This window comes from Electrona antarctica (genome assembly GCF_951216825.1).
Source record: "Electrona antarctica genome assembly, chromosome: 24".
Lineage (NCBI taxonomy): Eukaryota > Metazoa > Chordata > Actinopteri > Myctophiformes > Myctophidae > Electrona > Electrona antarctica.
In genome coordinates, this window is record NC_136803.1 from 19,470,282 (window position 1) to 19,486,691 (window position 16,410).

Sequence of the window (16,410 nt, forward strand, 5' to 3'; positions counted from 1 at the left end):
AGGAGAGAGAAAGAGAGAGGGTGCAGAGAGAGAGAGAGAGAGGTGTGAATGGGATCGCATCGTGCGTGCGCATTATGGCACATCTCTCTCATGTTTAGGGCGCACCATTGACTGCATGTCACTGTGCCTACATGCTGACAATGTGCGCGTGAACTTGTATTAGCCTAAAATATAGCCACTCTACAAGCTCACAACTGGTTGTGGACACTTCTATAGGTCTGACTCTGCTATTAATTTCTGTGCAGGACTTGCCAGGTCGCCAGAGCAATGGTAAAGTGTCTATCATTTTTAAATTATATGGAGAGAAAAGTCGAGAGTCGGGATCTGGAGATTTACGCACATAGTGTGACATGCTGACAGACAATGAAAGAAACATATACTTCCACTCACAATTTAGGTGGCTTTTAAAATGCGGTACTTATTCCTTCATTAAAAATATGATTGGCACCTCATAAGTGTAAATATAAAATCAAATATAATATAGCCTACAATTGAAACCTGCTACTGCAGTGATTTTATCCAGTGTTCAATGCGTTTCTGCGTTTGGGTGTGGACATAGATATCTCTGTCGTATGGCCAGGGATTTTTCCTAAAACGGAGGACGAAAATATCCGTTTTGCAAAAGATCCAGAGTGGTGTGGCCTGGGCCTTAAATAGACACAGGATAACAGGGCACAGGTGTAACCAAAATACAATCAGCACTAGGATAGGCTGGGGGACTAACAGGACACAGGTGGAAACACTGGCACATCACAAGGTAGGTTAGACAAGGTAAGTAACAGTAACTAGACAGACAGGAAACACTAGGAACCATACTACAAAATAATATAGACAAAACCAAGGCAACAGTCAGGAACACATGAGCAAATACAAAAAACATTTTAAAGTCCAATATCAAAATAAGTCCACAGTACGAGGAGCGGACCGTGACAGTTACATTTTTCATTTATTTATTAATTTTGCTGGTGAAAACCGATTAAATAATCTGGATTATTTTGAGAACGATCCGATACTGATAAAGCATTTTTGTTATGGCCGATGATATCATTGTGTGCATCCCTAATATTTCTGTCAGGTTTTTGCTGTTGATGTTTATTATATTCTGTATCGATGCTTTGGATCGGTTTAGTTTTTTGACCACTTTGGTCAGTTTTGGGCTGTTGTAAATGTGCAAAAAAAAAAAGATATAATAAAATAGACTATAGTTCTATTGTATTTACAAGGCCTGACAGAGCCGTTAGGAACCCACGCTGCTGTCGGCTTGCAATGACACACACGCACTCGCATGCAAGCACACACACATGTCTTAGAAACAGGAAATGGATGTTGTTGTCACAGTGATTTCACTCTGCTAACACAAGGTCAGATGTCCGCAAGCCTTGGCAATTAAACATGTACGCACACACACACACAAAACCTTGTCCATTAAGAGTTATTTTGGTACTTAGAACACATTAGGCAGTTGGCCACTCAGTTTGCGTGCCACACACACACACACACAATGTGCGTGCGTGCGTGCGTGCGTGCGTGCGTGCGTGCGTGCGTGCGTGCGTGCGTGTGCACGTGCGTACATGAGCTTGGATATACTCTCGTTCCCATACATTTTATGCATAATTTAATATCTGCTGTTATTCGATCTGTCTTTTATTTGTATTAGACCAGGTGTCCGGCTGTACAGCACCGAGTCGGTAACGATGGAAGTTGGAGATCCATGTCCCACCCGGCTATGCAATACCCGTTGTACCCGTGTCAGAGTACCTGTTCCACCCATCTGTCTGTGTCCCTTTTATGCCCATATATGGAGATTTCTGTATCTGTCTCTCTGTGCCCCTTAATTCCTATATGTGGAGTTCTGTGTCAGGCATGCCCAAATATGAAGTGTTGTGGTGTCAGAAAAAGCCAGCTCCATATATGGAGATATAGGGGTGATCAGGTCCAGAGGCCGGGCAGAGGCCTTTTGTGGTGGTTCTCCGTGGATCACAGATCGTACGAACGAGCACACACACACACACACACACACACACACACACACACACACACACACACACACACACACACACACACACACACACACACACACACACACACACACACACACACACACACACACACACACACACACACACACACACACACACACACACACACACACACACAAAGTCATTATGTCATCAATTTGTTTTGCTATTTAAACTCTTGTGCCCGTTCGTTCACATACACCATACAGCACACGGCGTCCTCATATCTATGATTCTCCACCTTTTATTTCACTTTATTTACCCAGGAGAGGCTGGCTGAGAACAAATAAAGGTGTAAGGCACCTTTTATTTTTTGCTGTTGATGTTTATTTTGTATCGATGCTTTGGATCGGTTTAGTTTTTTGACCTTGTTCAGCACTTTCGTCAGCTTTGGGTTGAAAAAATGATTTGATTTGATTTGATATAAAATAGACTGTATTTACAAGGCCTGAAAATAAAAATAAAACAGTTTAAGCCCTTATTTAATTCACAGGGTGCAAGTAAAAATTCACAGCGTTTCGATGTATCGGTCACATCTTCGACAGGTCATAGTCTATGACCTGACGAAGATGTGACCGATACATCGAAACGTTGTCCATTTTTACTTGCACCCTGTAAATTAAAAAATCACACCCGTGTGAACTGAGTGGTGTAAGGTCTTATATAGACTGATCAGCTGTGGTCTGACGTAATGTCTGACGTAATGAAATCACACCCGGGTGAACTGGGTGACCGTAGCAACCATGCTAATTTTTTTGGTACAGACAGACAGACAGACAAACAGACTAACAAAGCCAGTTGTAGGAGTGGTTTACACCACACAAAAAAGGTGCCTTCCTTCCTCCTGCTACCTGCCCTGCCTCTGAGATGCACCAGGTTAGCCTGCCACAGGCTGGAGGCGCGGTTGGAACTCGTGAACAAATAAAGGTGCTTCACACATGCAGTACACACACACACGACAGGCAGTCACACACACGAATGCGATACTGTATGTTGTTCATTGATGTTTTTGGTGTTATAATCCCATGAGGGATATGGGTTTTATGAAAAGAGATGGGAATACAAATGCATTCATTCATTCATTCATTCATTCACACATTAAAAGCTATGAGCTGACCAGTACAACCACAGTCTAACTAACTGTCACAGAAGAACCATGCAGTCTGAGACAGACACATCCTGACTCCAAAAATCACTGGACCTTTGTCCAGAGAGAGAGAGAGAGAGAGAGAGAGAGAGAGAGAGAGAGAGAGATAAAGGGAAAATACGTGTGTGTGTGTGTGTGTGTGTGTGTGTGTGTGTGTGTGTGTGTGTGTGTGTGTGTGTGTGTGTGTGTGTGTGTGTGTGTGTGTGTGTGTGTGTCCACGCACACACACACGCATATCGTGGACTTTATTCTATCTATTGTAACCTATTGCAAAATAAATTACAAGGAGGAAAACTCAAATAAAATATGCCTGTGGCCAACATATGTCAAACACATAAAACATTGCTTTATTTGATTTATTTATTAGATACCCATTAGCTTGCTGTACAACAGCAGCTACTCTTCCTGGGGTCTCAAAACCGTCATTAGTATTCAGAGTTAAAATTAGTTAGTTAAGGGACGCAATAAAACAACGACCTCTGCATCCACGGGATGCACTACTGTACTGATTTTTATTCTATTTTATTTTGCTAGCTTTAGTTATAATAATCATTTCTTCTTCTGTGTTCTACATGAATATAACCATAGAAAATGAAATGGGAGTTAAATGCTGCAATTTGTAAAAATGGCAAAATATGACTCCTAACGTCGTTGAAGTACGACTCATAAAATGTCCCTGGGACTGATCTAAAAGACCATCCCTGCATCCTGGGACTCATTACATTGAAAACCTATTTACATCCCTTAGTATTAGTAGTAGTATTAGTAGTAGTATTTCATGCCATTATACACGATTCATACAACACCACAACAATTACATTAAATCTGTAAAACTATCTATTGTTGGTTGTATGCATATTATCGACATAATGCAAATTCATCCGGTAAACAGTTATTTTCAGCACATTTAGACATTAGTTACGGTCGGCGTGTTTGCTGTTAGTCGGCCCCTTGGGCTTTCATATTCACTCCAACGCCACGCTATTAATTTATAATATTGAGCACATCACATGAACGCAGTCTTACCTTGATGAGGAGTAAAGAGGGTATGTGCGTGCATAAAGTGAGTAGCAAAGTGAGTTTAACGTCGTTTAATATAATCCGACAGGACTTTTCTGTTTGGATGTACAGTATGGGAAGAAAGTAGTTTATTTGCCACTCAGTAGGCGTTCCCGCATAACTCGTATTTCTAGTTTATTGAAATAATGTCGTGCACATTTGTACAGTTTAGTTTAGTTTATTTAGGATCCCCATTAGCTGTTACACCTGGTAACAGCTATTCTTCCTGGGGTCCTCACAGAATAATATTTTTTTTTGAGTGGTGTAAACCACTCCTACGACTGGCTTTGTTAGTTTACGTGTCTGTCTGTCTGTGCTCAAAAAATGAGCATGGTTGCTACGGTCACCCAGTTCACCCGGGTGTGATTTCATTACGTCAGGCATTACGTCAGCTGATCAGGCTATATAAGACCTTACACCACTCAGTTCACACGGGTGTGATTTTTTAACTGCCCGCACAGAATACAAAACTCTGATGTTGGCATTTAAAGCAACCAAAGGTATGGCTCCCCCATATCTTGCCAGCATGATTGAACCCTACAAACCCTCCCGCGCACTCAGATCAGCCAACGCAGGGAAGCTGGAAGTACCCTCACTAAAAACGCCGGGACAACGCTCCACACGTCCCAAACTCTTCTCCCTTCTGGCCCCAAAACTGTGGAATGCACTTCCCGTTGCAATCAGAACTGCAGCATCACTCCCGATCTTCCGCCGTAGTCTGAAAACCCACCTTTTCAGACTCCATCATGGCCCATAGCACTTACCCTACCCCCTTAGACAGCACTTCTTAGACTTATATAGCATTTGAAACAGACTTATACCATGTCATGTAGACAGCACAATAAGTGCATTGTATGTAGTCATAGCACTTCATAGTATATATGTACAGCATAGTATAGCACATATGTGTAGTTTATATGTATAGTGTCATTATATAGATATGTTCTAGTTATAGTTTATATGTATAGTGTCATTATATAGATATGTTCTAGTCACGGTCTTAGCTTACGCATGTTTCGCGATAAATGCATTTTGTTACATATGTGATGTATTCCCATGCTTTTTGTTCTTGCCTATTGTAAGTCGCTCTGGATTAAGAGCGTCTGCTAAATGCCTAAATTGTAAATTGTAATTGTTTAAATAAAAACAACATTAGATATCACAAAAGAAAATAATACATTACAGCATAAAAAATACGGTTAGTGCATTCACTCTAGACTGTATTACAGTGCATAACTTACTGCAGGTCTGGTTGACTAGATTTAGAAGACATTTTGAAGCTCTTGCCACTGAAATGATAAATTATTTATATGGAGAAATCCCGAAATTTAACGTGCATCTCAATGGGCGAGAAGGAACGTTTGCTAACGTGCCAATTGGACAACGAGGGGTTGGGGAGGGACTTAGCGGAGGGCTAATTGTTCAGTAGAAAGGGATTATATAATATCCATTCCAAGTTTTATTAGCCTTTGGTCGTGAGGTTAAGCTTTGAAACCAACTTCTTATTCCCATTACACGTGAGAGTAGGCTTTATTAACGTTCGCTTGTGCTAATCTACGATAAGTTGTCAAGTGGGTGCGTCCCGCCACGTCGTAAGCTTGTAGATCACCTGTGCTTTGGACAAACATGTCCTACATTGAAAATATAAATGGAGTAATGGACACAGCTAGGTTTCATCCTAACGTGGAAAAGTGCCTGAATGCACTACAAAAGTACAAAATGTGTGTGTAAACGAGCTTAGTGAGTGTGTGTGCATGCATGCATAGTAGGTGTGTGCGTGTGTGTGCGTGCGTGTGTGCGTGCGTGCGTGTTACCTGTGTGTGGTTGTTGCTTGCAGCGGAGTTGAAGGCATCAGGATAGCTTGTTGCTGTACTGTTAACCTGCGCAAAATAATAATACAAAAATAATTACATACATGATTTGTTATAAACCTGTAAAGCCCTAAACCACACCAGAGGGTCGCCATGCAACGTCTTGCAACCTTTATTCCAAATGGCATGTTGCAAGGAGTTGCATTGGTGTGGTTTGTTTTGTTGCAAGGAGTTACATTGGTGTGGTTTGGGCCTAAGAGGTATGTGTAACACTTTTCTCATGTTATCATGACATGTAGAATATTGTGTATATAATTATAATATGATTATTATAATATAACGCACACACAAAACATCAATTGATCTTGTGAGGCCATTCTTCTATTACATTCGTAATAGAAGAATAGTAATAGAAGCACACAATTGCACGCACACACACACACACACAGTGTACCTGCAGGTAATCTTCAGGGACCAGTCCCGTCTCTCCTCTGCTGTTCTGAGCTTCAAGCCACCCTCCTCCTACAGCCTACACACACACACACACACACACACACACACACACACACAGGTGCGCACGCCCCCACACACACACACGCCATATGTATGTTTTTAACATTTTGTCCCTTTTATTTGAGGAGTACAGATTCAGCTGTCAGACAGACAGAGACCTGTCTGTCTGTCTGTCTGTCTGTCTGTCTGTGTGTGCGTGTGTGTGTCTCAGTCACATGGATCTCTTGTGACTATACAAAGACATGGGACTGGTTAAAGAATGGGGCGGGTGGGTGGGGGGTGTATAATAGAGCATTCAGATGACAGAAAAGGTTCATGATTTGAATTACTTGGAATACAATGACATTACTGTGAACTGAACATAGTATGGTTGGTGGTGAATGTTTACTCACACACTGTGCTGGTAATGTTTGGAGGGTCAAACGCTATGACTGATATAATGGTATTTTTGAGTGGTGTAAACCACTCTTACAACTGGCTTTGTTGAGTGGTGTAAACCACTCCTACAACTGGCTTTGTTAGTTTGTCTGTCTGTCTGTTCGTACCAAAAAATGAGCATGGTTGCTATGGTCACCCAGTTCACACGGGTGTGCTTTCATTACGTCAGACATTACGTCAGACCACAGCTGATCAGTCTATATAAGACCTTACGCCACTCAGTTCACACGGGTGTGATTTTTTTTTTTTTGAATAAATGTGATGATTTTGTAACCCAATCTTTTCACCCAGTGTCAACTATCTAATCCTGGGCGCTACACTCCCTCTTCCAACCTGGGGAGAGCAACAGACTGACCTCATACTTCCTTCACTGCATGAGGAGTCCAAGTCACTTCTTTTCACCTGACAGGGGGGGGGAGTTTCCCCGGTTGGACGTAGCGTGTGTAAGAAATACGTTATTCCAACCAGCTTCTTTCCTCTCCATCAGGCTCCCCGGCTGGCCAGGGGGAGGCAGTACAGAGACCAGGATTACTGCATGTTCTTTAGTGAGGGTACCTACTACCTACGTGTGTTTATTCTACTTACAGCCTAGTATGTATAGCCTATGATGAGTAAACAATCGAATGTATACTGTTGTTGCACATATCAAATATTTGTTATAATGATTTGTTGTATTAATATACATTGGTTTTTTGTTTTGTATGGGTGACACAGTAGGCATTTGTCCATTGTTGTGATTGATTGATTGATTGATTGATTGAAAATTGTATTAACAGATTTCAGAATGAGTACAGTTCCAGGAAGACTTGTTTACACCAGGGTCCTCCTTTTTCAATTAATCAAAACATTTAAAAACATACAAATATACACATCTATGCAAAGAAATCATCAAATATACGGTTAGAAAAAAGGGAAACCTCTTACAGGTGGACTTTTACTTTTTTACAGGGGTCAGTTTCGATGGTGCATTGTTTTCAAAGTGTGTCACATTATTTCCTCTTCCCCTCAAATGAGTGGAATCACGATAACCTCTCCATGGTTCCTACTTCTGAACGCTATCAGTGTGCACACAAACACACGATGCGTGCACTCTGTTAACATTCAGATAACATTAAAGGTAGGAATCATGCACACCACACTTTCAAACACCTCAAGGATACAAGGCGACACTCTGCACATTAACCCATTTTGACACAGCTGTTGTTATCATACAACAACAGCTGTGGGTGCGGCTTCAGTTCAGGTGGATCACCACCCACCTTAAAACAAAGCATACTTAATGAACTGGTGGGTGTGGCCACATAAAAACCTAATTTTAACACTTTCTGTACAGCTTTTTGAAGAAAATCTTTCTCCTAGTATAATCATAGTACATAATGATCATGTTTTAGGGGGGGAAATCATGGCATTTCATCTATGCCATTTATATATATAGTGGTTGCAAAGGTATTCATTGATTGCCTGAATCCCGTGGTGGGAGTCAATGTTCAATGGTCAATGTTAAGTAGTAGTTCCGGACATTTGGTGGGCAGTGGAGGCCACTCATTAAAGATTCATCATCAAAAAAATGCATCCACAAAACTAGCGTCATTTGTATTGTTAGCCAATTTCTACCATTATAGGGCAACCTTCGTTCAACTTTGACCCCTCTGTCACATGGAACTATTTTTTGTGTCCGGTATCACTCAGTGGCGTCATGCTCGTAGCACGCAGTACCACGGTGTGGTACCAATATTTTTTTTCCCGTGCACTCGCAGGTACGGCACGGTACGGTGCACGCGCTTGCACGCTAGAACGCGCCCTCTAAAGCTGCGTTCAGACCATAATATATATATATTCGCTTCGGTTCGTCCTTTTTGTACTGCGTCAGGTCGCGCCGCGCCTGTTTCTCACGCGATTCTCGTCTTTACAATGACTTTGTATGTAATCGCGCCGCTCTAACCATCCAAGTCTGAACGCACCTTAAGTCATTTTGACCTGAGATCAGATTCTAAAAATGTCTTCTACATCCTGACAGTTTTCGGTGGCGCGCTATGAGCTTGTAGATCTGCTATTTTTCAATAGCTAAAGCATAACGTAATGCTAACACCAAAAGGGGTTCCCGCCCAAAATGGGTTAAGTCAGAGGTTCCCAACCACCGGTCCGCGGGACATGTCCCACCGGTACGCGAAAAGGGAATTTCCCGACTGGCACCAGAATTTTCCAAAGATACCAATCCTTGGTATCTTTACCGTTCACGTGTTTTCAGCGAGCAGCTATGCAGCAGTGCAACAACAACAAGCTGTAGCCTATTTTGTCACACTCGCGCTAAATGAAACAAAACACGATTACACGGTACAGGATTATTATTTCATGTCAAAACAGTATCAGAAGATGATGTAACCCAGGTGAAGTAAGGTTTCACTCTGCGTGTTTAACTAATGATTTCCACATCATTTCTAAAAAGACATAGGCCTAAAAGTTTTTTTAAATCATACAATCCTTGTTGATATAACGCCATTTAGGTCAATGATATAACATTATGTTGTGATATAATAATAATATATGCAGCGGGTAGCCTACTGGAGGCCAGTAAACTGTCTTCCGTGGGTTAGGTTTTGGTACGATGATGCGTGCGCGCTCACAACATGTTGCCTCCATCGTGTGTGTGTGTGTGCGTGTGTGTGTGTGTGTGTGTGTGTGTTAGTTACCTGGTTCAGCAGTGTAACAGTTTCTCCCTCTCTCACTGTCAGCTCGCTGTTACCTGCCTCTGCAGTGAAGTCGTACAACACCAGCGCCTGACACGCACACACACACGCACACGCACACGCACACACACACACACACACACACACACACACACACACACACACACACACACACACACACAGTATTTTGTTCATATACCAGAGTGACTTACAATGACCATGGTAAACACCTATACAGAGTGTAGTATGGCCTCAGGAATGTAGGACACAAAGTAAAGAACGAACCAACACATGCTATCTGCATAACAATCTGTGCATTTGAAAGTTGAAACTAACCTAACCTATAGCATCGCAAGCACATACACACACACAATTACCTTACAGTATTACCTTTTTCAACAAACATTGGCCTTAGGGCGCGCACGCGTGCACGCGCGTGTGTATGTCAGTCGTAACAGTGTTTGGAAACATGATAATGTTGTAACTCAGTGTTGCAGGGCTGATTCTGTTGTTTGCTTAAGGTGACTTAAAAAGACGCACACAACACAACACAACACAACACAGCGCGCGTTGGTGTGTGGGCGTAAAAGGACTCAATAAGCAGACACTACCGGTATTAATAAACAAAAACATGATTCTACCCTCATGTTTGAATTACACAGCTTGTTGACTGTAGCTTACAAGGGCACAGAATGCTGATAGTGTCCAAAATGTAGTGTGTGTGTGTGTGTGTGTGTGTGTGTGTGTGTGTGTGTGTGTGTTGAGGCTGGCCAAGAGGAAAAATCTGGTTATCCGGATTTCTACATCTTTGACCTATAGGAAGCCCACAGCACGCATGCACGCACTCTCACACACGCGCACGCGCACACACACGTATCCTGTCATGTGAGTTATCAAACTGTCTGGTTAGTATCATTTCCCTCTGTTTTTGTCAGGATTGTATTGTTAGAAATGATCACCCATTAAATTGTAGTGTACGTCTATATACCAGGGGCAATATTGGCACAGGGTAAAATGTAGTGTGTGTGTGTGTGTGTGTGTGTGTGTGTGTGTGTGTGTGTGTGTGTGTGTGTGTGTGTTTTGGTTTAAATATCTAAATGAATTAATTCATTAAAATGGGTTTGTGAACATACTGTACTAAAACAACATAGTTAGGCTACATTACAATAAAAATACACAAATAATACATATAGAATACAAATATACACACTGTGTAGAAGATAGTAGCTTAATTGCTCTCTCCTCTCTGTCCTCAATGCTAGTTATCAAAACAGAGAGAGAGAGAGAGAGAGAGAGACATTTGCAAACATTCAGACACACACGTTCTTCACATTAAAAAAGCTTAGTTCTTACCGTCATGGTCTGTAGTGTTGTTGTTGCACTGACATAAGTTAATTGTTCCTGCTTGTTTGCAAATACACACACGCACGCACGCACACACACACGGACACTCCCACACCCTCCCTAGCTGTGTACTGTCTACATCGGCAAAGTAAACAAACAACGTTCGTTTGTGTGTTGTTCTCTTGTTGTCTGTCTTAGTTCCTAAATTAAATTAGTCGCTCCGGTAGTTAGTTACAGTATTATTAGATACTATTAGATAGTTTAGATACTAGATAGTATCAGTAGATAGTAGTTGTAGTTGTAGTTTCCAGTCACTCAGTGGATGTTTCTGGTATCCTGATCCTGATGACAGCGTCAATGCGTCAAGTCACTCACCGTCTGCAAACCCCGGATGCACTTCAGAATAAAACGACCCCAATATTGTCTCCATGGTTCCCAAACGTTTTCATGCCAAGGACCCCCAGTTAGTTTGTCATGCATATTAGACTACAGACAGACCCCCATTTAATGGCATTTATATCTCTTGGACCCCCAATTTATATTGTAAAATCAAGGTTAATTTTACTCTGAGAGTGTACAAATGGATTTCGAACCAAATTGGTTCAAAACTTCCATTTGTACACTCTCAGTCTCTCACAGACCTATACTCTAAGTTACAGACGCATAAGGGTCCATTTGGTTCCAAACTATCATTGAGCTTTTTTATAAAACTATATGCATACACATAAAGACACATACATACATACAAATGAAAAGAAAAAAACACAAGACAGAATCGACAACATAAAGCCTGCAGCAAACAGCAATTGTTTCAATATTTGCAATACGAATAAATAATTAAATAAAAGCTAAAGTAGCAGCAGTCACCCCCATATACTCACATGCAGTTGTACTTATTATAGATTGTATTATTCTTAAAATGTACTGTATCTATACCTTAATTCATAATCAGAATCTAAGCCCAGTACCAAGTTCATTGGGTTTAGAATCTATTATCTAAACTCAATGAACTTGGTACTGGGCTTAGCTTAGATCTTTAGATGTATCCTTTTATTTTCAATATCTCCTTATTTGCAACATATTGTCTAATAAGTTATATATTATTTGATAGTAGGCCTATTTGTATATTCGTCATCACATTATGACAAACTGTGAAAACCGCTGATCTAAAATTAGCAGATCTACAAGCTCACAACAATGTCAAATATCTGCTAATTTCACCGGTTTTAATTTATCAGTTTAACATTTATTTATTTCAGTTTTGTATGGGGAAAATGCACTTTTTCAGATTTCATACCATAAATTATAAATTATAAAACAGGCAATTCTTAATCAAAATAGAATTCTTGTAAATTAAATAATGCAGATGTTTAACAATAATTTTACTCTTGGGAGTGTAAAATGAAGGCTCCATTTGGTTTCATTTTACGCACTCAAGAGTTAAAGATCTCTAAAAGGGTCTCATCATTTACTGGGAACCACCTGAAACCCCCTCAAGACCACTGGTGCCTGCATGGTGGTCCCCGGACCACTGTTTGAAAACCACTGATAGTTTATTTGTTTTATTTTGTTGGTCCAATCTACTCACACCGCTTCTTCCATGTTGTTGTACATGTCTGACATGACGCAGTTCCTGCTCCCAGTCAGTGTGGGAGACACATAGGGTAGTTTTATACCACTACGTGTAAGTGTTAATCAGTCCGTATTTTCACATGAAACAACATTTACCATATACGTTAGTTTAAAAACATTATGTGTACAAGACAGTATAGCTTCTACTATCATCTTGGCAGGACTTCCCGGCTTTCAAATAGATAAAAATGCACCCTATGTATGAAGTCATATCATGTTTACCGGATCCTTGCTTATAGTTGCTTTCCTCATAATAAGATCTGTTGTGACACTAGTCTACACGGTAACAAGACAACTCACCCCTAAAGCCACTTTTGGTGAGTTGTCCAGACAACTCACCCCTAAACGTGAAGACATCTCACCCCTGCTTTTTTAGGGGTGAGATGTCTTCACTTTCCGGGGTGAGATGTCTTCACTTTTGGCCACTTTCGGGGTGAGATGTCTTCACGTTTAGGGGTGACTCACCAAAAGTCTGACTGAATATGTAGCCTTTGAGCTATACTTTACTGAATATTTCACAAGAATATAACACAAGAGTCAAATGTACGGTCAAATGTAATGTAGTTTATTTAAATATAGAAACATTGTAAACAAAGTTCAAACAGCAGTTTGTACAAAAAAATATAGAAAAAAGTTAAGTATAGAAAAAATGTAAACTAAAAAATATAGTAAAAAGTTGTCATAAAAATAAAAAAAAACATCAGTTTGCTACAAAAACACTAAAAAGTTGTCTACAAAAAGAAAGAAAAAAGTTGTGCTGTGTGCAGTGTGCTGTCCCATTTTGGTCAAAAGTTGTGCACTAAAAAGTTGTCATATCTACAAAAAGAAAGAAAAAAGTTGTGCAGTGTGCTGTCCCATTTTGGTCAAAAGTTGTGCAGTGCAGTGTGCTCATCTCCACACTGGGGCATTCACTTCAGAAGCGAGAGTTAGCATGTCCATGATGGTCAGATCGTTCCTTTCCAAGTCCTTCCACAACTGGGCCAGATTGCCCTGTGTAGCCTTGGTCTGCTTTCGCTGGTAGCGGCGTAGCTTGTTCTCTGACACCATACGCAGCTGGAAGTCGATCAAGGTACTCTGCCTTTGAAGCGCAAACATTATCCACAAACGACCCCCCCCCCATAGGCGGCTGGTGGATTTTACCTTTGGGTAGGCTAGAATTGCGTGGGGGGGGGGGGGGGGAACTCTCGCAAATTTATTTATTTATTTATTTCCCCCAGATGGTCTAACAATGAGTTACTTTGACCAATGTATTACCAATCTCGTACACCATTGCTCATGAAAGCAACACCCTTGACCCAATTATAGACACTGCATCTAGCTTTTAATTAAAGTTCCCCGGGCATTGTTTTGGGTCTTTTTCTCAAGTCTCGAGTCAGTGTGGAGATTACCCGGCGGTGTTGCTGCCCCTCCTCCCGGCTCATGGCTCTTCACAGACGGCACAGAGACAGCAGCCACTCCGCTGAACGTGTCAGTGTTGCTGCAGTGGTGGGAACTGTGAACCGTGCGGGCACTGGTGGTGCTGCTGAGTGCTGAGAGCCGAGCCGACTCACAGCTTCTTTTTAGTTCTGAATTACTTTATCTTTGCCTTGAAAAAGACCGTAGGGCGTAGGCTATATCATTTGCGTTTTGCTGTTTTCCAAAACAAACTAGTGCGCGCTACTGTTTGCTACAAAGCGACTGGAAGGAAGAGGTTTACAGAAAGGCTACCAACTACAAGTAGCCAATCATATGACCCGATCAGCGATCACCAGGGGGCAGCGACAACACACACACACACACACACACACACACACACACAATAGCCTTCTCTATAATGCTGCGCACATATATTATATATATTTAAAAAATACCCAGCAACATGAGAGATGTCTTCACTTTCCGGGGTGAGATGTCCGGGGTGAGCTGACCGGACATCTCACCCGACATGTCAAAAAGTGAAGACAACTCACCGGGGTGAGATGTCTCGTATTCGTGTACACGCGTACACCCACCCACGCACGCACGCACGCACGCACGGGTGCGGTTACAAACAAACAGTAGAAGTATTGCTCTACTTTAGGCTACTGTCTTTTTAACGAATTCATTTAAAAGGAACGAAAATTGATTGATTGATTGATTGATTGATTGATTGATTGATTGAATAGTTTATTGGACAGAAATAAGGTCCGTAGCTCTATTAAGGCATTAGAGCTATATGGACCAGAGCTAGACAGAACTGTAAAACAGCAACAGAGTAGGCGGCCTACAACACTTGGTCTAAAATGATAGCGCAAAAAAGTCCTTGCTTGCAGTCTTGTTTCCTTTGTCCTATGTATAATGTATTTACATTTAATTCATAAACAGGAAAGACTTTTTTTAAATTAATGAATTCATTAATTCATTTATTTTCTTACTTACTTAATACTTTATATAATCATGTAGTCTATATCACCCTCATGTGGACAAAACGAATAACTACAAGTAGGAGTCGTCAAGAAATCCATCGTTCACTCAGTTAATACAATATTTCTATATAATACCTCTGGTGTATATTAAATACAATAGATAAATAAATCAAAGCAAGTCTCCCTCTGATGTTTTCTGACATGCTGGCAGCTCTGCAATCACACCAATGACAGTATAGTAGCTTCCTAAATTAAAATTAAACAAAATGCATCTTTCATTCAGAAGCAAAACACAGCCTGTCTCTCACACAGCATGAAATATAAATGTGCTTCAATTCACAGGTTGCTTTTATTTTTATTTATTTTTTTATAAATAGTAAATACCCACATAGTGCATTTTCAGCAGCGGTGGACACACTCAAGAAATACTCAAGTACAAAGTGACAAAGTAGGCTACATTTTGTTGTTTAATATCAATGCATTGCGGTAGTGGCATTTAGAACAATGTAAAAAGAAGAACACAGGAATTGGAAAAATCGGAAATGTACCAGAAATAGTGAAAAGAGACCGTATATGAGCGACAAGCTGTTATTATTTTCTGCTATTTATCAGAGATGTTAGTCTCTCCCATAATCCATATTACAATAAAATACTAAAATAATAAAAATAAACAAAAAACTGAAAAAAAGTAATACAAATAAAAGCTCTTCGTAGGAACTTTTTGTATATATACTAATTGAGCCCTATAGCATGAATATTATGGGGGATCATTTACTGAAAGTGATCATAATTTTCTCCACCAGGCCGAAGGCATGTTTTGCCCTCCGTCCGTGTGTCCGTCCGTCCGTGTACAGCTAATCTCCGGCACCGTTAACCGCAAATCAGTCTGGACCCCCCCCATCATTTGGGGACCCCTCCCGACCCCTCAGTTTGGGAACCACGTTGCTCTAGCGTTCATCGGGGAACTGGTTCTGCTGTTCCGTCATGTCGGCCTCCTCCACCAGCTGCAGCCTCTGCCTGATCCACGCCAGGTAGCGAGACAGTTTGGTGAACACCGGGACCTTCTGTCCTCCTGAACCACCACCAGGGGGCACCCCCTCCCCCGCCGGAGCAGACAGCAGCAGCCCCGTCAGAAACACGGTGCCCTGCTCCTCCGTAGCCATGGGCGTCCCGGGAAGTAACTGCAGCCTGTCGTTGCGTGTTGTTGCTGCTGGCCGCTCGCTCTGGCTCGTCGACTCTGTCGCGTTCACAGCGAAGTTCGTCGCGTTGTTAACGCCATTCGTCATGTTCGTCGCCGTGACGTTCACGCCGCCCGCGGCGCCATCGTCCCCACTCCGGACCTCGGGAACCCGCTCGACGCTCAGCTGGGCCTGCGGT

General features: G+C 41.5%; 1 protein-coding gene across 3 annotated transcripts in view; it reads right to left on the reverse strand.

Moving 5' to 3' along the window:
* Positions 1–11,342, reverse strand: part of LOC306917381 (sorting nexin-9-like) — a 33,700-nt gene extending 22,358 nt beyond the window's left edge. For 2 of the 3 annotated variants that reach the window (XM_079495595.1, XM_079495593.1), the window contains exons 1-4: positions 11,027–11,342; positions 9,677–9,763; positions 6,479–6,564; positions 6,039–6,096 (exon numbers count right to left, since the gene is read on the reverse strand). In XM_079495595.1, coding sequence (XP_079351721.1) covers positions 6,039–6,096; positions 6,479–6,564; positions 9,677–9,763; positions 11,027–11,032 — 237 coding nt within the window. In that variant the 5' untranslated portion in view covers positions 11,033–11,342. Of the gene's footprint in view, positions 1–6,038; positions 6,105–6,478; positions 6,565–9,676; positions 9,764–11,026 lie in introns of all 3 variants that reach the window. The other variant, XM_079495594.1, reaches the window with a different exon arrangement.
* Positions 11,343–16,410: the final 5,068 nt, after the last annotated feature.